The following is a 24,457-nucleotide window of genomic DNA, read 5'->3' on the forward strand; positions in this document are numbered from 1 at the left end:
TAACAGTGTGTGTGTTTGTTCACACTGCCGCACCGACCCTGTTTGTGTTTATGTATGTGTGTAATATGAAACACAAGCAAACAATGAAGTTTCATTTGTTAACATTACTTAAATGAGTTGACCTGAACTAACAATAATAAAAACAAACCTTCTAAAGCATTTATCTTGGATCAACAATGAAAGTTATCTGCTCTGTCAAAAATATTGAGACAAAAATTCATGAAACAAATGTTTTATGCTACTTTAACTAATATTAATGAGTTAATCAGGTTTCAACTAATTTTGTTTAGTTATACAAAGTTTAACTCACAAATTTAAGTCAGTTTGACTGATGTAAGTCGGGATAACTAGAACATTTCTTTTGATTAAAAAAAAAATATTTAGATGGAATTTTTTAGTGTGTTAATATTATTTAAAAGGATTATGTGTAAGAATTTGTATTAAAGGGGTGGTCCACTACGATATCATGTTTTAAACTTTAGTTGATGTGTAATGTAGATGTGTAAATATAAACAACATCTCTAAATGTAATACGCGCAAAAGTTTTTTTTTAGAGTTAGCTTAGCAAAGCCTACAGCGAACGAAGTTTGGGGACTACAAAAAAATACATCTGGGTTAATAATGTCAAACCCTTCAGGTTAAGTGCATACACTCTGTGCAGTGAAGGGGTGTGGCCAGAAGCGCTGTAATGTTATAGCAGAGATGCTTCTTAGTAACATGGAGCTGATCCCCAAATCACAGCACGTTATGTTAGCTGACCAATCAGAGCCTCTTGAGGGTGGGCTTTCAAAGGAACTAGGAAATATGACAGTTGTTTTCATGTTAGCTGAGTAGCTGTATATAATCAAAGTAGGATATATGACATAATAACATGATTTTTTACAAATGAAGCATGAACACACATAGCTGTGCACTCCATAAACACAACTCCATAAATTTTTAAAGTCTTAAAAATACACTCTGGACCACCCCTTTAATAACTTTCTTATTGTATTTTTTCAACTAACTTGTGACAAAAAAGGATTGACATTTATATTTTTAACAAATATTTATGATGATTAACAAATACTGCATCAGCTGTATTATTTATCGTTAGTTAAAGCATGAACTAATGTCAACTAATGAAACCTTATTGTAAAATATTTATGTAAATCTTACATAAAATGTTGAGTTTAACATAAATATTCATCTAGGAATGATTTTATTCACAGTTATATCTGTTTTGCTTGTGTTTCATGAATAAGGTCTAATGCTTTTACACTAATATTGCTTCATAAGGCCCACTAACTGTGATTTTAGTCAACAAACCTTAATAATATAATCTCTGGATGCTACAAGAATCATTTCAAAGTCAAAAATCTGGGGCTTTATCGTGAAATATGCCTAATACGTATCAATGCGATATAAAACCTTCATACAATGCATTAAAATTACAATTCATCAATCATTCATTTAATCATCTGAATGCAGTTGTTTAATCAAAGCAAAAAGACTGAAATTATTTCGTAATTTCACAATTTTCTATTTTTTTTTTTTTTTTAGCAAACAGCTGTATTTACATTAGCTGCGATTTCACATTTGCAGAAATTCTGTCTTAATTGTGCTTTTTTTAGACACCCTGTCTTTTTTAACCATCTTCCCTCTTCAAAACATGAGGTAGCAATTTTTTCCGGCAGACCAAGCCACGCCCTATTATATAAAACTCCTCCCACCAGCTACAGCTCATTTTGATATTGCATTTTAAAATCCGTTTCATGCGTCATAAACCTACATTAACACATTTATCCATTATAAATGAATGCTATGAGAATGTTAGTGATAAAAATCTACATATGCTTATAATTAGGCTACAAAAGGTGTTGAATTTAAAAAGTGTTCAATTAAATATCACATGCATCCTTTGTTCTGTTTCCCGCCATATAATAGTTACCTTTTATCCCACACATCTGTTCTATTATTGTCTAATTTGTATTTAAGCCATGCGTTTCCACCGATTCCAGGTGGATTATTGTTTGTGTTCATGAATTGTTTTATCTTTACTCTGTGATATTACTATTATGTACCAAAATGCCATTTCTGATGTACCTTTCTGTTTTTAAAAGAGCTTTTCTTGGCCATTTTGTCCACCAAAGCATTTTTAGCCAGCTGAAAATGCCAAGTGCTCTTTCGAACAAGGCCAGCTGTTGGCACTTTGGTGCTTAAGCATTTAGCCAAATCCATGTTGATCGAAATTCAGCTCCAAGCATTATTATTCATATTAATATTGCTGTAGTCCAGAGGTGCCATCTGGTACAGAATTGGATACTCTAAAACCAGCAATATTTACTTCTACTCCATTGTTGTTCAATTATGTAATGTGTGATGTAATGTCCCGGCCCTCCTCCAATATGATTGGACAGCTGGGTAAAAACATTGACATGACATTGTTGAAAACGGCACTTAAATAGGGTAATGCCAGATGCAAATACGGTCTTATTTCTCTAAATACATGGTGCTCTATTTAAAAACAATTGAAAATGTAAGCTACATAATGGTGTGTTCACACCAGACACGGATAAATCATCAAGCGTAAGTGTTAAGTCTGTTAAGTCAATGCAAAAATGCGAAAAGACAACCTACGGCGCAATTTGTGCGAATGAGGCAGCACAAATGACGCTAGAGTTGTAAAATCTGAACTTCAGTAGATATTTGTGACACGTTAACCAATCAGGAGCTTGCTTTTGTAGGGGCGTGATTATGACTTAGAGCCTGTTGTTGATGTTCTGAGGAGAAATCCTCCTGCTGACACCTGACAACAATCAAACTGGGCTCGGCTCAGTCTGAAGCACCGCTGAAGCACATCTAGTGGACTCAGACACGGTGCCGAATGAATATATGCTGTTTATCAGCCTTCTCAAAGCACATAAAGCATAGCTACTATCTCAATAAAAACCATGTTAGCCATTTAGCAAGAAAGTTAATGTAGCCCTGCCCATGATGCAAATCTGTGTCTATTGTGAACTGAATTTGACACGCAAATAAAGCGAATGAACTCAAAATGTTTACGTGTGAATAGCTTGAGTCACTCGCGCATGCCGTTTCTGGGCACACAGCACAGGGCTTTTTCATTATTGGGCCCAACGACTCCCTGTTCATTATGTTCATTTGCCTTGGTAATGCAGATGTATTGTAAAACAGCAATATGAACGATGAATTGATAATTCTGTTTTTGGGACATTTGATATTCACCTTCCTAAATGAGCGAAAATAGAACTAGCATGCTTTGGCTTAGCCAGCAAAAAAAAAAAGTGTTAGCCAGGAAACGTTTTGTGATGTCACACTCTACCAGTACAGCACAGAACAGTCATCTAAGGGGGGGTCATACATCGGATGTGCCGGATGTACGCACACTGGCGGCGCAAGTCGGCATCTGTCCGCAGAGCCCAACCACAACCTAGGACACTGTTCATATTTCTGTCGCGCCAGAGAGCCATCTGAATAGTTTCATCTTAAATAACATTCGAATGAGCAGTGCATCCGATGTGTGACCCCCTTGACTGTGCCTAGATGCTCGGCAACTAACTGTTTGTAATCATGCCCTGCTGTATACCAGGATCATGTGGATATACAACTGGAACCATACCTGACTGTTCTTAGAACCATTCGACACAAAACTAGAAAAGCAGCTATACTCTACTCTCTAAATGCTTTGGTGGATACATGGCATCAGTGCAAATAACACTTTACTAATCTGAAGATTTGTTATGCTGCCATTTGGGCAAAGAAACAGTTCTACAAACTGAAAAGGCTCTTCATGGATCAATGGATAAATAAAGCTCTTATACAGGGTAGTAATAGGAACTCTGTTATAGATACTACCCACCAGCCCAGTCCACATTATCTACTACATTTCCCCTGAATGCATTTTCCTGCATTAAGAATAAGCCAGGGGACAACAACGTCATTTAAGTGCGACATTCAAAAACATCAACAGAATGGAGGTGTTACCCAAACTGTGTATTCACTGTGTGTAGTGTGTTCAAAGGACATGAAACGTAGATATATAGGTTTGCAACTGAAACACTAAAAGTGAGGACTAAATCACCTACTCTATTAAAGCTTGTAGTGCTACATATAATAAAGAACTTAAAAAAAGGCTAATACTGCTAGCGTTAGCTTTCTGAATGTGTATGTCTAGTAACACTTTATCTCATATGGCATGCGTTCAATCAATCAATCAATCAATCAATCAATATACACTACATCACTATTGAGCTAGATTAGATCCTGCTCTGTAGTATGAGCTAATTTAGTTCCCCAAATGGCGTTCCTAGAACTAAATTGTTCCCACTTCCAATACACACCAAAGAGCGGGTATTTCTGCCTATAGTTTGTAAATAGGTTCCTTGGTTGGGAAAGTCCTATAAAACTAAAATTATTTTCTTAACTGCTGAAGCACAAACACATCTGACAGTAGTTATAGGAACTATGAAAATATTCCTTCATTAGGTTTAATAGAATCCAATTTAAAACCTATAAACACAATGGAGAATATTCGTCTGGAGTTTACGGTACCAGGAAATAAATAAGTAGTTTTTTTTTTTACATTGTCGCAATTTTGAAATCAAAGGAATGTTTTGAGTGTAAAAATAATAATTATGTTTAATTAAACTAAAAATGTTGAAGCAATACAGTCATGTTTGGAAAGCAGTTTAGCTGGGTTAGCACTACACAATATTTATGCCAGTTTGTCACTGTCAGATGATCTGATTTTTAGCGCCTAATTTGTAATTATGAACAAGAAGCTTGCAAGCTGCCTCATTGTTTGTCTTATAATGATGTGCCTGATGTTATCGAAATAGGCAGAGCTATCTTAAATTTAATCAAAACAAGAGATTGCAATTGCAAATCTAATTGAATAAGGAGATCTGCAGTGATAATTGTGCACATCCCAGACAGTCCAGATGAGATAGAACAATAATTTCTTGCATCATGACAACCACTGTCATTTTCAATTTCCTTTAACACCCGACATGAAACGGATTGTTCCAAACTATTATTGTGTAATCTGAACCAGGATGTGTTCAATGCAGATTTAGGTTTACTGCCAGAAATGATTCAAACCTTACAAAATATAGATTTGTTTTTTTGTCTTCCTATCCTCAGTTCCCTCCTCTCATTTCACTAATCTGCTTCTTATTGCAAATCATTCATCGGGATTCTCAATATGCAAAATTCAGCAAGTCTCACAAAGCTCCAAGCTCCTAAAATAGGTTCAAAAGAGTAAGAATAAAAGATGAGAAGGAAAAGAGATCACCGGAAAGGCCCGAGTTGTGAGGAAACCCGAGCGGAGTCAGCATCTGAAACTGCTGAGACAAGCCGTTTCCTTCAGCCGGAGTTCCTCAGAGCCAAAAAACCCTCAGCCACAGCTGATCCTATTTACAGTGTAAAGCCAGCGTATCAGATACCTGTCATCCATGCGGACCTGATTCATCAAGGTGTTTAGTTAACCATTGGCAGGGATTATCATGACAGCCCTTCAAAAGCTGCCGGTGGCTGCAAACGGTCAAAAAGGAAAGAGGGATGCATTCAGAATGATCTTGAAATGAATCCAGCTTGATGATAAGTGACGGAGATGTTCTCGAAATGTTCATTTGGCATTTGGTAGATCAACTGTTTGAAAAAATATGCAAGGTATACCCCCATTTATGGTACAATCCACTTCAGATTCACTTGGATAGAGTTTGTAAAAGTTTTTAAAAAGTAAGTAAGTCTTCAAGTCTGTGTGTGTGTGTGTCTTAACATGCACTTTATGGTCACACTAATCTAGCTTTAAAACTAATCAAGAACTCATCGGTAATTCAAAGACATGCATAGTGCAGGACCGATCTTGTTCTTCATTTTTTTTCCTTTTTTTTGCGAGTGTTGTTTTCTTCTTTTGCATATCTTCTGGATCAGTGTTTTATCCTAATCAACAACCCATTAGTTTAGCATCAGATGAATTCAAGCAAGTGATGAAGTGTCAGTTTTGCAAATGCAAACGGTGAGATGTTGCAAATGAACAGTGGCTGCATTGGTATAAATGATGTGCGATTTCATTTTTCACTTCTCAGGTTGCGGTTCCGTTACTTGGATCCACGACTTTCTCGGAATGTGGCGAAGCATCTTTGCTCGTGTTTGCATCCAGATCCTTCACTCCCTCAGGTGTGGTTGCGCCAATCAAGTCGACCTCCGTTTTAGCCCCGGATTTGGGCTGGGTGGCAGGGCTGGCGCTCAGGATGGAATCAGGGGTGCGAGTGGAGCTGTGGTCGCCCTCAGAAATGGCCGGCGGGACGCCAGCGAGAGTGTCAGACTCGATGAGGAGCTTGTGAGAGGCGAAATTGTCGGGTACATCGGTGTCGCTGTCCAGAGGGAGCGCAGACGAGTTGAACTCCACACCTGAGTCGTTCATATCCAGGAAGTTTTTGTCAGATTGGAGGGCATGGTACTGACCTGGTTTCGACACCTCGAGGCCCTAAAAGCAAAGTTACTGTAAGTTTTATCCACAAAGTAGTATCATATATCCATACTAGTCATACACTGCTAAAAATGAGTAAACTAAATGAGAATTCTTTATTTATTTATTCAGTTTGACATATGTTGAATTGAATTTAATAACTCACACAACAATTCTTTAGACTTTTTAAAAATATTGTGTTCATGAAAACGTAAAAGCAAACCCATTTGGATTGGATTTATTGTTGTATTATTTATATACTTGTTATGGCTTGGCAGGCAAAAAGAGGAGGAAAGAAAGAGATGGATCTAATTTAAGCCGTTTACTATATTAAACCACAAATCAAAGAAGGTAATGGAACAAAAACAAACTCTGATGTGAGAGAGAACATTACAGCTTTCTGTTTGTGCCATTATTATGCTATTTTAGAGATCTCTGATTTTGTTTTGGTCTCCTACAAAAGGCTTACGTGCATTTATATATGCAAAAAATAATTTTCATTTCTCATAACATACATTTCACGTCACCTAATTTCTCAGTCTCAAACTGTTCTGGTCTGGTTCTCTCCAAACTCCTTCTTTCTACTACCTTATTTAGTGCATAATGGAAACCGTATCTGAATTTTCTAATTTCTTCTAACCCTTAGATCTTTAAAACTCAAACAAACAATTAACATTTCCGAACATCTCCACAACACACTACATGAAAGGTAATATTCGATAATAAGTAATAGTCATGCTTTTAACCCTGAACCAACAGAAGGCTTAAAAACAGGGCAAACAGAAACCAAACAAGACACAGGTGATCATAATAAGTAGCCATCTAATAAACAAAACAGAAACTAGAAATCCAACAAAAGTCCTTGATGTAAATGTAAACAGAAAACAACATTTTACAATACAGCTGGCACAATATTAAACAGTTTTATAAATGATCTTCTACAATTATTTTTACTTTCAATTTCAGTTTGTATTACATTATTTTTTGCTATTGGTTTTATTTTAATAATACTATATTTGGGTTTATTTACATTTAAGTTTTAGTTGATTTTAATTTTAGTGCTACTACTTCAGATGAAAAACACAAATGTTGCTTACTAACTGACTAAGTCTAACTGACTGAAATAAGTCGTCATCTAATATGTATGTTATATTTAAAAAAAAAAATTTATAACAACCTATTTTCGATAGTTTTCATTCAACCTATACACACAAGTTATAATTTGGAAAGAAATTATCATTAAGATGGGAATCAGCAGGTTCAATGTGTTGCTGTATTAAGACAAATTAAATATAAACAGACAACATGAGAAAACTGATGTTGGTGATAAAAGTTTGGTAAACAGGCTTTCTGCCATTTATTGGGAATGCAGGATAAAATCCTGGTGGTGAGAAGAACAATAATTCATTCTGTGTTATTCAGTGTTTTCATATATATATTTTTTTTACTGTAAGTTTATTTTATTGATTTTTTTTAATTTTAGGATGATCTGAATCTAATATTGATAGCACATACATTACATAGTACCTGAAGATAATGTTAGCAGCATACAGCATAGTAGCAAGAGCATGTTAGTAGCATATAAATTAATGTCAGTATACATGTTGCAGCCAAAAGCTGATAATGTTAATGTAGATAAATATAATGTTAGTAGAATGTAGCAAAGTAGCTAAAGATAGTGTTAGCAGCATATATAATAGTTGTAATGTTAGTAGCTAATAGCATAGAAGATAAAGGTGTTATTATCATAGCATAGTAACTTAAGATAATGTTAGTAGTTAATAGCAAAGTAGATAAAGATAATGTTATTATCATAGCATAGTAGATAGATAAAGATAATGTAAGTAGTAGTTTTGGCCATTTACATGCTGGTTTCCAGCCATTTTCAGCCTGGTTTTAGCTGGTCAAGCTGGAAAATGACCAGCTAAAACCAGCTTGAGCAGCTTAACCAGGCTGGGAGCCCAGTCAAAACCAGCTATGTCCAGCTTAAACCAGGAGGGTCAAGCTGGTTTTAGCTGGTCATTTCCCAGCCTGATCAGCTAAGACCAGACTGGAAATGGCTGGAAACCAGTATGGAAATGGCTGAAACCCCTCTGAAACCAGGCTGAACAACCAGCTAAAACTACCAGTCTAGGATAGTTTAGGCCAGACAAGTCCAAACTTGGTTATGGAGGGCCGGTGTCCTGCAAAGTTTAGTTCCAACCCCGATCAGACACACCTGGACAGCTAATCAAACTCTTACTAGGTTTTCTAGAAACATCCTTGTAGGTGTGTCGAGGCAAGTTCGAGGTGCCTCCAGGACAGAGTTTGGACATCCCTGGTTTAGGCTGTTTGTTTTTTTTCAGCAGGGATAGCATACTGGCTAAAGATAAAGATAGTAGCATATTGCATAGTAGACATAGACATGAATACAGAAATAGACATATACAAGAATGTAGACATAACATAGTAGATAAATATAATGTTAGTAGCATATAACACCCAAAGATAATGTTAGTAGATATAACATAGTAGCTAAAGATGATGTTAGCATATAACAAAGTAGCTATAGATAATGTTGTTAGTAGCATATGACATAGTAGACAATGTTAGCATATAGCATGATAAAGTCTAAAGATTATGTTAGTGGCAAACAAGTAAAGAAAAACCTTTCCTACTTTGATTTCAACTTCAGTGCTCTCTGTGTTGTTCTCCCATGTGGATTGCACAGTAGACTCCTCCGCAAATCTAGTATAAGCTTCATGAACCACCTGGAAAACACAAATACACAAGTCAGAAACAAACAGACCACTCATGTGGCTCCACGACAGTACAATAATCAGCAAAATGGCTTTTTCGCACAACAGTTTGCAGTTTAAACCAAAGTCCATTTAACACCAATCTGAATTTTTTTGGCATTAAAGCTATTCTTGAACCAGGAAACCTTTCGTCGTACGTCAGATAAAGTCAGATGTACGTTAAATGTGGAGAATGGTCTGTTATTTCCAGAAGTAAACTGCTACTGATGCTGAAGTGAACTCAAATAAATTGGTGCCTATTTTGACAATCCTCTCAATATGAGGAAAAAAGTGTCCCAGTTTACCTGCATTCCTTTAATAATGCATCTGTCACTCCTGTTTGCCTGCAGAAATTGCCTGTAGCAAGTAACATTCAGCGCTTTTGTTGTTATGACAGACGCAAAAAAAAAACCTGCTAGAAAAATAAATCAAAGGCACTAAAATATGAATGCAACAAATGAGGTGAATATTGCGTTTCCATTATGGCTTGTTGTCCCTCTCCTGAGCTGTTATCTGGCTACAGTGGCAGACATCTGCTGTTGGTGCTCACATCGCGCCGCTGATGCAAACGGATCGCATTTTACAGCCAAAATACTGCGATGTTGAAATGTTGTGCGAAGGCAGGGACAGGAGGTGGAAATGAACTTCAGACTAACCAGTCAAACCGAGTGTGAAAACAGCCAGAGAAATCAGCAGATCCAGAATAAATATTCTGCGCACACATGGCTTATACTGTATACTGTAACATTGTGAAAACAGATGATGCAAATGTATCTGAATCTGATTTCAATTAGATGGCATGTTGTTGCTTGTTTAAAGCACAACAACACTCTCTGGCCGTTCACAGTGTCAAACCATATATACAGTATGGGAATATATTAGTAAAAACCCTGAGACACACACTTACCCATAAGGCTTTGAGGGTAAACACGATGACAAACACATGGACAAGGTGAATTTCAATGGCTGGCAGATGATTAATAGCTGGAGTCTAAGTGGCTGTGTTCAGATTAGCATGCTAGCATAATAAACTTGACATTGCTGCTGTGTGCAGCATTTTGACATGGAGTGTAAAGCAGAAAGATTTTGAAATCGTACATTGAGAAAACGTTATGACTAAAGAATTTAATAACTATACAGTTTTAATAATAATAGCCTTAAAGGGATAGTTCACCCCAAAACATTTAAATTCTGTGACAATTCTGAAAGCTTACATTGAGAAGGGTTAGAAGGAAGTTTATTTAATAACTACAGTTTCAATAATATTAGCAGCTGGCAGATGATTAATTGCTGGCTAGTATGTGACATATTAAACTTATAGCATATTGTGTACTAAATAGTAGCATATAGCAAATAAAGATAATTTTAGTAGCATATAGCATAGTAGCCAAAAATAATATAGCATAGTAGATAAGATAATGTTTGTAGCATATAGCATAGCAGCCAAAGATAATGTAAGTAGCATATAACATGTTAGCAACATTTAGCATAGTAGATAAAGATAATTTTAGTAGCATATAGCATATTAGTAGCATATAGCATAGTAGCCGAAGATAATATTAGTAGAATATAGCATAGATATGATGTTAGTAGCATAGCAGATAAGATAAGCTGTTAGTAGCATAGCATAGTATAATGTTAGTAGCACATAACATAGTTGCCAAAAAAATAATGTTAGTCTATAGCAGAGTAGATAAAGATAATTCTATTAGCATAAAGCATAGTAGATAAGATAATGTTAGTAGCATATAGCATAGTAGAAAAAGGTGTTTAGTAGCATAGCATAGAAGAGAAAGATGATTTTAGTAGCATATAGCATGTTTGTAGCATATAGCATAGTAGATAAAGATCGTTTTAGTAGCATATAGCATAGTAGCTAAATAGCATAAAGCATGTTAGTAGCATATAGCATAGTAGATAAAGATAATGTTAGTAGTATATAGCAGCATACAGTAGCATGGTAGATAAGAACAATGTTAGTAACATATAAGATATTGTTAGTACAATATAGCATAGTAGTTAGTAGAATACAGCAAATGTTATGAATAATAGTTCACCAAAAAATGAAAATTCTGTCACTATTTACTCATCCTTTGTTTGTTTAAAACCTATTTGAGTTTCCTTCCTCTGGTAAACATAAAATCAGATATTTTGAAGAATGCTGTTAGCTGTCGGGTACTGACTTCCACAGGTTCATACTATAAAGACAGAAAAAAATATCATCAAAATATCTTCTTTTGTGTTCAAGAGAATAAAGAAACCCATAAAGGGTTAAAACCACATGAGAAAGAATAAATAACGAGGTCATTTTCATGTTTTGGTGAACTATCCCTTTAATTATAGTCATCTAATGAGGACTTTTCTGTCTTCAATCAAATGCATTTACACTGACAGATTAGCTTCACAGTACCAAAGTGTGTGAGGGGCCGCACAGGAGTCAGAGGACCATGATCAGGTTACACAACATACATCTCGAGTGTGTAAATTATTAATATGGTAAACCAACACCACAAAGGAACCCGTTTAGCTGCATTTAGAGGACAAGACCATTAATGATGAAACCCTTGAAAAAGTCTGGTGAGCAAGTTTATTTTACTTTATTTGTTTTTAAAGTTTAAATACTGTAAGAGAATAAAAAAGGATAGAAAATCAGCTTCCTTCCACAACAAAAATGATCCCACAGCGCCACCTAGAAGCCACACAGAGGAAAGCATTACAGAAAGACTTTTTTTTTAATGCTGTAGGGTTTATTAAAAGTGACTAACCTGTGCACATCATACATATCCTCCTGACACCCAAAGAAAAAAAATCTTTTTCTTTTTTAACCTTTGGGTTAAAAAAAATTCTACAATTTAGAGTTTTTATATTTTGTTTTTATTTTAAATTTTACAGCATGTCCACTGTAGTGGACCACAGGACCATTTTAGTTTGAAACGACCACCAATCAGACAACAAAACTGTATAGGATATGGCTGGAAAGGGATATTAATCCAATATTAATGTAACAAAAACAAAACAAAAACCTTTTTTTCCTTTTGTATTGAAATTCCTGAAAAAGTTTAGTCTGAAAGAACTAAAGAAGTGATGTTAATCCCGAACAAATTTAACATAAAAGCGATTTAAAACTGATTTTCATTCTCTAATTGAAAATCTTGTGGGAATTTTGAAAAATGTCTATGTATTTTTTAAATTGATTTTAAGAGATGCTTCCCTCAAAAATGAAATGTTACGAAGCGTTTACTCACTCTCAAGTGATTTCAAATCTCTGAGATTCTTTTTCTGTTGTTGTTTAAAGAATTTGTTTAGAGAATAATTGGTGGTTCATTCCACTGTGGTGACCACTGATAAAGCAGGGAATAAAACCAAAGGAATGTAAGTAAATAGAGAATGTGTGTCAAATATATTTATGTTCTAGATTTGTTTGCTGGTAATTATCTTGTAAATTATCGGTTATCTCATTAAATAATTCAATTTCGAGTAAACTATACACTCCAAAAAAAGGATTTACATATTTAAAATGTAAATAACATATTTAAAATGAGCTGAAACAACAAAATTCGTAAGGTATTCTGGGACATCTTAATTATTTGAAGTTCAACCCACTTAAATTTGTAAAAATGATTAGGTTACTTAATCGATTTGTGTCGGGACAACATGAAGGAATTATTATTAATTTTTTATTATTTACAGTGTACTTTTAACAAAGTTTTTGGATTGAAAACGTTAAACACGTTTTCATTTCTGACCTGACATCAGTTGTTTCAGATTAAGATGCAGCTAAAACGTGAATCAAAAGTATACACAGCTTAGCATGCTAGCATTCCATATTGAGCACAGCCTTGTATATACAGTATCACACACTTTATTTACAAAGCAAAACCGATTAAATGTTAAAGAAAATGTGACATAATTCAAACACTACACACTTTATGACTCCATTAATCGCTGCCAGCCATATGTACACATTCACACAGCGGCATATAAACAGAAGTCAGCACACATATACACACATACACATACAGTCATATTTACCTCACCATATACATACATTGCATATGTGCATGTGTGTGTTTAAGCACGGCAGAAGCTTTACCACACAGGTGTATATGTACCTTTATACCTATTCATATTAAGACTTCAAATCAGTGCAATACACCTGAAGTTACGCATCTCAGGAGATCTGAGAGGAAAACGGAAAGGAATAATGGACAGAAACACAGTCACTAAAAGAGTGACAGAAGGCCCCGAATCACAACACCGATACAGATTCATCAACTTAGCACTATATAGGAAAATACGACACCAGAACTCAAAGCTCTCTCACCCATAAGGGACTCCATCAGACGATCCTTTAGAGAGGAGAAATGCAACGCAGATGAAGTGTTAAGCTAACCACCACAAAAACCTCTTTCAGAAATAAATGTGAAAAACACACACATTCGGTCTCACTTTGCACTGCACAGACACACAGACAGATTATATTTGTATTGACTGATGGGTTATGAAAGGTAACTGGCAGGACTGGATTGCTTTGCTGCTGGAAATACATCTGAAAAGATTCTAAGAGCTGGAAGGTGTTCTTGAGGATGTGACAACACACATATTGTTAAAAAAAGAGGGAATGGGCAGACTACAAATGACCAAGAAGTAGTATAGGTAAACATAAAATTAACAGATAGCCTAAGGAACTTCATTATCAATGTACAGAAAATAGACAACAAACATTGACCACTCATATTTAATGAAACATTTAATGGTTTATTACCATTATATCCTGTTTCATCATGAGATTAACTACCATTCCAAAATATTAGGGTTGTTTTTATTTTATTAACACTTTTTATTATATTTTTTTCATTATTCTTATGGTGACCAAAACCTAGCAACCTAGCCTCATTCTGAAAACGTACCACAATATACATTTCTGGAGATCGCAAAATATATCCCAGGAGCAACGTTTTTTTGCTCTTTTTGTTTTAGCGAATGCACCAGAGGCCATGTGTATGCTTTTTCAGATCTCAAATTGCTCTTGTGAGTGCCGTTTGCGCCTGCACTTCTTGTGTAAATCCACCAGAGGCCACTGTCGACCGACTCATTGACTGACCGATCGACTGACCCACCCTCCTTCTTCCTTGAACCCAGGGCTTGTGCGTCTATAGAGGTGACCTAGGGTGGTGTCCACGAACTCCCCCCACCAAACCCCACCAGTCTTTACTTTCATGCGCAACACCCCAACCCCTAAAACATCCCCCCCAATCCCCATTCGGCATGATCATTGTTTATTAAGCTTAGAGTGTGGAGCGATAGAATGTCAGTCCACAAGATGATAAACATCCACTGAGGTAAATCAAGAGGTAGTGAAAACTAGCATATCTGTATCTAAGGTATTTGACAGATACGAGTGTATCTGACTCCGTTCATATATTGCTCCGGCGGCTGGCCGAGAGTATCAATACGCAACTATTGCTGTACCGGATGTGAGTTTGGCCGTTCATTAAAAAGGCCTATAGTGTATTCAAAAGCACAGATTGGCCCACCCACCCACTTCCCTACACTTAACCGACAGTGTTTTGAAAAACAATCCAGAAAAATAAGCGATTTTTAACATTGTTTTTTAGACCTTACCACATTCTCACCCTGTTATGTACTTATTTTATTTTATTTTAATTCATCTTACCCGCTTTCTGGAGACGTTCTCTACTAGACTCAAACCCCAAAAAAGTGGTCAACTACTCTCAGCGTCTCAAGTCCACCGATGTACATGGCAAGATAACTGGACAAAGTGGTAACAGCGGGAAAGCTGTCCACATGGAGGTAAGTGGTCAGCTGGTAGTGCGAAAAGGAACGGCGTGCAGGACCAGTGGGTTACACGTGGGGGCTCGTCCAGGATGAGAGTGAGGTTTGGGGGGTGAGTGTAACGGAAGCCAGCTAGTGAAGTGCAATGCAGGTAAACCTCACTCCTCTGACCTCAAAAGATGCTCTAGCGACAGACACACTTTAAAAATGAATTGCAGCCATACGTACTTCTGGATACATAATTTGTGATCTCCAGAAATGTTCAGAATGAGCCTATGTTGTTTACTTGACAGTAAATAAAGTAGAAATAGTATTATCATTATAGTCACAATTAAAAATAACCTGTTACAGAAAAATAAACAGAAAAGGCAAGTGTGTCTGTCGCTACACTCACCCCCCTAAACCTTACTCTCATCCTGGACGAGCCCCCACGTGTAACCCACCGGTCCTGCACCCAACCCGCTCTGAGCTGAGATAGAACCAGCGATTCTTTGCATAGGAGTTGGTTGCTCAAACAAAGAGTCTAAAGACCATGGACTCTAGCATCTTCAGGTCAGAGGAGTGATGTTTACCTGCATAGCACTTCGCTAGCTGGCCTCGATTACACAAGCACTGAGAATTTGTTTTTATTCCTGCTGTAGAGTAGCGTACAAATACTTTAATCTAGAGCATTTTTGTTAGAAATAGGTCAGAATAGAAATAGAATAGAAATAGGTCAGAATAACTAACAGAAAATAACAGCATTTATACAAATATGTTCCTATTTTATTTTATTTTTTTTAACTATTTACTGCAGCCTTTCTTAGTAATCTTTCTAATCCCGAACTTTTGAATGGTAGTCCATCTTACAGCCTTTAGTGCTCTTTTCAAATACAGTGCATCCTCATCTATGTGTGCTTTTATTGAATCTTAGCACTTTAAGTGAACACTAATTCACTTTTGCTTGTCTAGGGTGTCAGGGGTTGATTGGTTTACCTGTCTGAACGCGTCTCCGTCGCCTTTTCCGGCCTGCTGAGCGATTAGGGTGATCTTACGTGCTCTCTCTGCCCGGCGGTGAACCTTGATCAGGCAAGACAGCAAACACACCAGCAGCAGAAATGCCAGCAGAGCCAGCAAGGAGAGGATCGCCACATACAGCTGGGGAAGCTTATAGGCTGTAACAGAAGAAGGTCATAGACAGGGAACAATCTTTAATGTGGAGAGATTGCCCAAGAATGAAAATTCAGACATGATTTAGTTGTCTTAATGTCACTCAAAATCCATAGAAAAAGACTAATATTTGAAACACAAATGAATCTCTGTCACATCGTTCTTTGTAAGTTAATTCACCCAAAACAATTTAAAATGTTCAGAAAAAGATTAAAAATATATATGACTATATAATTCTGAAGAAACTATTCGTTTTGAATTTTTTTTCATATTTAATTTAGGTTTTTATCCTCATTTACTGGTCATATACTGAACACTGATCAGCAAACAATGTTTATAGATTTTATATTTGGTGACGGAGTGATGGAAAGAGAACTGAAAAATCATACTTATGATGTATATATTATTATGTATACTTATAAGTATAAATGTAGTATAAATAGTAAAAGTATCTGTTGTAAATACTACTTAAAGTATGAGTAAAAAGTAGCCCTTTTAAAAGTACTCAAGAGTATAGTGAGTATTATGCTGTAAAAACCTGATGTGTTTACATGTAATTTGTGGATGTGTTTAAACGCAACATTCTGTAGTGCATTTAGATATTGCCCAGCAGACACACAACATCATAAGACATTAATATTAGGTTAGATTTAGGTTTTGATGTCAGGTGACCAAAATTCAAGGTCTAGCCAGCGTCAGGAGCTGTAGCCCCCATATATTTCTACTCAGCCCCCCTAAAACTTTCACGATTAGCTTATAAACTGCACACTAAATTATTGCGCCAGTCCCATTTAATGTGATGTCAGAACTCAACGTTAAGCTGACGTCATTGTCCAACGTTCAACCTAAAATCAACAAAATATCAATGTCTAATATTAGGAAGTTACCAAACGTCGAGCCAACATCTTTAACCAACGTCATACTTATGTCAAATACTGACATAGTAGTATCGTCCACACAATGTCAAGCTAAAACATCATTAGACGTTGATATTAGGTTGATTTTAGGTTGTGTTGGGAAATAACCAAACTCCAACGTCGAGCTAACATCTTAAACCAACGTCATACTCATGTCAAATATTGACATTTATTCGTCAGGTATGGCCACCAAAATTCAATGTCTGATAAACATCATAGCGGTAACGTACCCACAACGTCAAGCTGTAACATCATTAGACGTTGATATCTGGTTGATTTTAGGTTGTGTTGGATAGTGACTAAGCTCTAACGTTGAGCCAACATCTTAATCCAACATCATATTGACGTCAAATACTGACATTTATTCGTCAGGTATGGCAACCAAAATCCAATGTCTGATAGACGTCATAGTGGTAACGTCCACACAACGTCAAGCTAAAACATAATTAGACGTTGTTATTAGGTTGATTTTAGGTTGTGTTGGAAAATTACCAAACTCCAATGTCGCGCCAACACCTTAAACCAACGTCATACTGATGTCAAATACTGACATTTATTCGTCAGGTATGGCAACCAAAATTCAACGTCTAATAGACGTCATATTGGTAACGTCCCCACAACGTCAAGCTGTAACATCATTAGACGTTGATATCTGGTTGATTATAGGTTGTGTTGGATAGTGACCAAACTCTAACGTCAAGCCAACATCTTAATCCAACATCATATTGACATCAAATACTGACATTTATTCGCCAGGTATGGCAACCAAAATCCAATGTCTGATAGACGTCATAGTGGTAACGTCCACACAACGTCAAGCTAAAACATAATTAGACGTTGATATTAGGTTGATTTTAGGTTGTGTTGAGAAATTACTAAACTCCAATGTCGCGCCAACACCTTAAACCAACGTCATACTGATGTCAAATACTGACATTTATTCTTCAGATATGGCAACCAAAATCCAACATCTGCTAGACTTCATAGTGGTAACGTCCACACAATGTTAAGCTAAAACATCATTAGACGTGGATTTCTGGTTGATTTTAGGTTGTGTTGGGAAGTGACCAAACTCCAACATCGAGCCAACATCTTAATCCAACATCATATTGATGTCAAATACTGACATTTATTCATCAGGTTTGGCAACTAAAATTCATTGTCTAATAGACGTCATAGTGGTAACGTCCCCACAACGTCAAGCTGTAACATCATTAGACGTTGATATTTGGTTAATTTTAGGTTGGACGTTGGACACTGCTGTCAGACCGATTTTCATTTCCAAACAAAATGCAACGTCCCCATGACATTAGGGTACAACATCAATCTGAAGTCATGTTGACGTTCTGTGCCTGCTGGGTTGACTTCTATAGTATGAAAAACAAATTCTATGTAAGTCAATTATTACAGGTTTCCAACAATTTTACAAACAAACAAAGTAAATCAAACAGGTTTGTGATGAGTGAAAAGAGAGTAAACAATGAGAGAATTTTCAGTTTTGGGTGAACTAACCCTTCTCTACTCTATAACTTCTCTACTCACGCTCCACATGAAGGTAGACGTCAGTTATGCGAAAGCCTGAAAAGTCCATCACTCGAAAGACACCATTGTCGCTGACTTTGACCTTCTTCAAGTAGAACATGGAGCCTTCCACAGACACCCGACCCTCCAGAGCGGAGTCCAGCGGCACCGTCAGCTCCCCTTGGTCCAGGATAAGACGCTCTTTGTGGCCAGAGTCTGGGATGTAGACCATTTTGACCTTGGTGTGGTCTAGATGAAGCTTGATATTTAGCGTTCCACCGTAATTCAAGTTCTGAAAGATCTGGTGGTCTGTCATACGAAAAAGAAGCAATAGTTAAAAATGCAAGCCATTATTGTTAAGTTTGCAGTGTAAGCTTTGCTAGTCTTTCAAATTTAGAGCAAGATTGTAATGCCATAAAAGCCCTAATGGGAGTGTAACATTCTCCAGCTGACAATGCAGAAATTGAGAATACAGATGCAGCAGATTGTTTCCATAATGTTGAAAGCAGTGCATAAAGCAGAGCAAACTAAGCTGCAAACAGGATAATAACAACACTACTACAATATGTGCCAAGACATGCTTTTTGTGTTTAAATAATGGCAGAAATACAAGTCTGGCTAACTGGCTATGCTGTAAGTTATGTTGCATGATTTATTTAAAAACTCTCCTCTCATCAATTTTGCATCAGAAAGGGAAACTCGTAGAAATGCAAGTGCAATATGATCAGCCCATCCATTTCTTTTCATTGCAAAAGTTTCACTGTAAGCAAACCTTTTAGCAAATAAATTAATTAATAAATAGGTATTTATTAGAGATGCCACGGTTCTCAATATAATATTGAACTGTACGGTACGACCTCCACGGTTCAATACGTGTCTGTGAATTGCGGTTTTCTCGGTTTTGTGTTTAAAAAATTTGTGTGCATTTTATATCTCCCCGAATTGACTGTGTGTGCCTCTCAATCCATGAGCTGAGATGAGGAAACTCCTCCCTGCGAGTAAATATCCAATCACTATGCTCTAAAGTTAGGGGGCGCTTGACCATCATTCCACACTTGAACATTGTGAGCGGCGATGAAGTGCGGCTGACAGGCAACAGTACAAGGAAAGACCAGTGAAGTGAGGCAACAGTACGAGAAAGCGCCAACGTCTTTCAAATCTGTGATGTGAGGACATTTCGATTTTGCCAGTAAGCATAATGACAATACAAGAAAAAACGGTGAACAAAAAATTAACGCAAGCATTGTTTTACACATATAACCATGACTGCACATCTGCAGCGCCGTCACCCAGCAATATCACTGTCTGAAGGCAGAATAACAGAGAAGGTAAAAGTCCTCAAAATAGCAACAATTCCTCGCTGAATCTACCCAACTGGTTCCGAGAGACACATCAAAATAACAAAGGCAGTGCGGGTGTTTATTGCTAAAGATTTGCAGCCGTTTTCGGTGATTGGAGATGCAGGCTTTTGTCATCTTATAAAAGCACTCGATCCGCGTTACAGACCACAGTCTCGCATTTTTTTCAGCACCGAGATAATTAGGATGGTTTATTTAAGTTTACTACACAAATAAATATGTTTATTTGAAATGGCCAATTTATCTTTATTAACTTCACATGTATGTTTATTTTCAAACTGTAGGATTTTATGTGTTCCCCAGTTTGTACATGGGCTACCAGAAGCTGTGAGATTTTAGTGTTAATTTTTTTATACAATACACTGGAAACTAGTGTACTTTTCTTGGCTTTTTAAGTAAAACAAAATGAGTATTGTAATCAGGCACGTGCACACATAGGGCTCAACCTGTGCAGTGCACATGCCCTTTTTAGTCTTGGATAGAAAGTGCCCTTCCAAAATTATCTGAAGTGCCCCCCAAACCGCCCCCACCCCCACCAGTTAGCGCGCGACTCCCCCCCACCACCACCAACCCCCCCACCGGTCGGAAATAAAAAAAAATTTGCATTTTTTCCTCCTTGCAGTTGGGATAGAATAACTCTCACATACATTATTATAAAAAATATATATTTTTTCCTGTGTTTGCTGACACCTGCTGGAAAGAAATAAAATTGTTTCCAGGGTGCTAGAACACTCGAGGCCTGAGTTACACATTTCCAAACTTCAGTTTATAAAAAAGCACCTTTTTTGTGTTTATTATAACACAGACAATATATACAACAATTGTTTTCAATTTCAACTGTAATGTATGAAATTTCAAAGGGTTTCCTTTCAAATGATACCAAACTTTTGTATTTACACCTCTGCATGTGGGGATGGGAAGCTTTATAAATCAGAAGGCCAAATTCAGGCGGAATTACCCCAAATAGCCCCAGAGCTTAACTGGTTAATAATAAAATGAGAACATGATATAAGAAACTGCCGTATTTTCATTTTGATATTAACAGACACCAGAAATGTTGAGGCAATATGTAGCTAAATATTTATAAGCCCGTCATCTTCACTGTATGCCTATTTCTTAACAAAATGGAGCCTATAAAATAACTGTCTCCTTTCATTTTCATTAAAGCTTGCTTCATGCTAAATCACCAACTTCCACCAACGTGAACCAAACAAGAGCTGACATGTTGAACAAACCAACCAAACTACCCTATAATGCTCATCGACAGACCTTCATGTCCTATTTTTAAACCTTTATTCTTTGTATTTCCTTCACTTTCTTTTGTACAGTCCTTGCCTTTTTATTCCTTCCATCATTTCAAACATTGAGACAAGCCTTTCTCTTTTATCAAAGGGTGTAAAACTAAACATAATACAATTTATAATTAAGATAAAAACCTAACGCGTTAAAAAATGACGTTTTTTTACCTTTCACGTTAAGGCAGGCCCTCATTCTGACTTTCCCGTCCATGTCCACGATGGTGTAGCTGCCCTCATCGGCTCCTGTGACTACATGCAGGCTGACCCTCTTCTCCCCCACAGTGAGCCGGTTCTCGTATTCCTCCGATTTGACACCGGTCTGGTTGATGAGAAGCACAGGGGGCTCTTCTGTGGTCTGCTCAAGTGTAACTCCAGGCCTGAACTGAAGGGTGTAGGGACCGATCGTAGGGCTGATCGGAATGTGATACGTCTCCCCGAATTTCACCACAGTCTCTAATGCGCAGTCTGGAAGAAAATACAGCGAAGATCAAAATTTTAAATCTATTTATTCATTTGATATGTAACGTAGCAAGTAATGTACTGGGAAACACACACACACACTCATACTCTATAGCCAATTTAGTTTTTTCAACTCAACTATAGCACATGTCTTTGGCCTGTGGGGAAACCAGAGCACCCGGAGGAAACCCACGCTAACCCGGGAACAACATGAAAACTCCACACAGACATGCCAACAGGCCCAGTCGGAACTTAAACCAGTGACCTTCTTGCTGTGAGGCAACAGTGCTAACCACTGAGCCACCATGCCACCCTTCTTTATATCTTATATTTTTAATATTGATGATATAACCTACCTCTGACAATAAGCGCGATTCGTTTGACATCGGCTGGCACTGCAGAGTTCTTCACCATGTAAGTGCCCTCGTCCTCCTCGCCCACATCCTCCAGGATCAGGTGGTTGAGGTGTTTGTTCAGTTTGACTCTTGTGTCCTGAATGACCCCGTTCTGCAGGTAAACCTTCTCTAGCACTGGCTGTGTTTTTGGCTTGAACACCACCACTGCTGTGTCTAAAGCCGACAAGGGAATATGCACGTCCTCTCCAAAGAAAGCAACGCGGTGTTCATCTTTAGCTACACAGTGATGAGGAAAAAAAAGATTTTAGATGCTGTGGACAAACAATTTAATTTACACTAGTAACACTTTACTATAAGTTTGTAATAGGTTATGTTAGTTAATTCATTTACTAACATGAACAAACAATGAACAATACATTTATTACAGTTAATGAAAATACAGTTGTTTATTGTTAGCTCATGTTAACTCACAGAGCATTAGTTATTATTAACAAGTATGGATGTGCATGTTAATAATGCATTAGTAAATGTTGAACTGATTAGGGAATGCTCTACAAGCATTGTACATAATTAGTTTATGTTAATAAATACATTAGCTAATAATAAATACTTTAACTAATAATGAACCTTGTGTGACCTTTGCATTTGACTACTGAAAATTGAGAAGATTTGAAACCTTACCTTTAATAGTTGATGACCAAACTGTAAAAAAAGGGGGGGGGAAAAAGAGTAAATACAAGTGAGACGGAAGCAATGTGCTGCAAAACAAATGCTTTCTCATTTGGAGTTTTTGTCTTGTTGCTTGTTCTAATATCTAAAAATTCTTAAATCAAGAAGCATCTTCTTGACAAGAAGAAATATTGTTTTGTTTTCAGAAATAATAAGTCAGAATTAAGTAGGTTTTTCATTAAAACTAACTAAATAATCCAATAGTATCTGGATGCGGCCTTTATGATGCAAGCTGAGACTGCATGACTCAGCGATGCAATGTCAAACACAATGCACTCAAATGGAGCTAGTGACGTCATCGTTTCGGGTAGGGTTAGGGGTGGGGTTAGGTGAGCCCATTAAAAAGCATTGGATGCAGCCCAGATTGCACTGCACCAGGTCTGCAGCCAGACCCCTTACAAATAATCTGCCATTGTGGTAAGCAAAATTATCTTGCTTTCACTTTGAAATAAGATTAATTTTACTGACCCCATTGACAGATTTTTTTGCTTGTTTTAAGGAAATCCTACTTAATTTTTTGACTTAGACAGTGAAGGAAAGTGCACTGAAAAAGCATACTTAAGTAAAAGTATAAATACTTGCCTAAAAATGTAGTGCAAGTGAAGAATGTGTAAAAAGTAGTCCTTTCAAAAGTACTCAAGAGTAGTGAGTAGCGAGTATTACACTGGGTAATGCTGATGCATTTACATGTAATTTGTGAATGTGTGTAAACGTAACATTCTGTAGTGCATTTAGTTAATGCCCAGCAGACACACAATGCCATAAGACGTTAATATTAGGTTAGGTTTAGGATGTAATGTCAGGTGATGAAAAAATTCAATGTCTAGCCAGCATCTAAGGACAAAGTTTTTTTGATGTCCAATAACAACATCAAATGACGTTAATATTTGGTTGATTTTAAGTTGTGTTAGAAAGTGACCAAAATCCAATGTCAAACCATCATCTTAAACCAACGTCATATTGATGTCAAATGCTGATATTTATTAGTCAGGTATGGCCAGATAAGTCCAACGTCTGATAGACGTCATAGTGGTAACGTCCACACAACGTCAAGCTGTAACATAATTAGACAGTGATATTTGGTTGCTTTTAGGTTGGGCAATGACGTCATCGGCCTAACGTTGAGTTCTAAAATCAACCCGATTTTCATTTCCAAACCAAATGCAATGTCCCCACGACATTGGAATACAATGTCAATCTGACGTCATGTTGACGTCTTGTGTCTGCTGGGTGTTTAAGGCCATTTCGGTCATCATACAGTAAACATCCGTCATCTTTTCATCAGTGACATGCTTCTAAACAGTCTCTGGGTCAATGTGTGTAAAGACTTTGGACATCTTCTTGTACACTTTTAATACTTTCAAACAGTTGCTGCAATTTTAAATCACCCATGTCTTGAGGTAGTTCATTATGAGGCGATTTACCTTCTATGTGCGATTTGATTGGACAGGAATCACAGGACTGATTTTTCTAATCCTCATAGACAGGAAATACTAAAGAAGTGACTGTAGGTTAAGGGAATTTAGTGGAGTAAAAGTACCGATACTGCACTAAAAATGTACTCAAGGGAAATCAAAAGTATACATTTGTAAAACTACTTAGTCAATTACAATTTCTGAGAA

At 36.8% G+C, this 24,457-nt stretch overlaps 1 protein-coding gene and 2 long non-coding RNA genes across 6 annotated transcripts in view; 2 read left to right on the plus strand and 1 right to left on the minus strand.

Annotated features, from left to right (window-relative positions):
- Positions 1–4,595: 4,595 nt before the first annotated feature.
- LOC100004582 (uncharacterized) overlaps positions 4,596–24,457 on the minus strand; it is a 56,596-nt gene continuing 36,734 nt past the window's right edge. For 2 of the 4 annotated variants that reach the window (XM_087295351.1, XM_087295350.1), the window contains exons 3-9: positions 22,788–22,808; positions 22,107–22,382; positions 21,460–21,756; positions 18,657–18,944; positions 16,024–16,202; positions 9,133–9,225; positions 4,596–6,493 (exon numbers count right to left, since the gene is read on the minus strand). In XM_087295351.1, the coding sequence (XP_087151477.1) occupies positions 6,089–6,493; positions 9,133–9,225; positions 16,024–16,202; positions 18,657–18,944; positions 21,460–21,756; positions 22,107–22,382; positions 22,788–22,808 (1,559 nt within the window). In that variant the 3' untranslated portion in view covers positions 4,596–6,088. Of the gene's footprint in view, positions 6,494–7,913; positions 9,226–16,023; positions 16,203–18,656; positions 18,945–21,459; positions 21,757–22,106; positions 22,383–22,787; positions 22,809–24,457 lie in introns of those variants that run through there. The other 2 variants (XR_015516451.1, XR_015516450.1) reach the window with 2 other exon arrangements.
- LOC147832455 (uncharacterized) lies at positions 7,952–12,324 on the plus strand. Its single transcript, XR_015516457.1, has 3 exons — positions 7,952–8,653; positions 8,780–10,841; positions 10,895–12,324. It is a non-coding gene; the product is annotated as an uncharacterized LOC147832455 (long non-coding RNA).
- Positions 12,939–21,283, plus strand: LOC141379003 (uncharacterized). The gene is made up of 3 exons (XR_015516456.1): positions 12,939–15,112; positions 15,243–17,486; positions 17,871–21,283. It is a non-coding gene; the product is annotated as an uncharacterized LOC141379003 (long non-coding RNA).

This window comes from Danio rerio, chromosome 19 (genome assembly GCF_052040795.2).
Source record: "Danio rerio strain M-AB ecotype USA chromosome 19, GRCz13ab, whole genome shotgun sequence".
Lineage (NCBI taxonomy): Eukaryota > Metazoa > Chordata > Actinopteri > Cypriniformes > Danionidae > Danio > Danio rerio.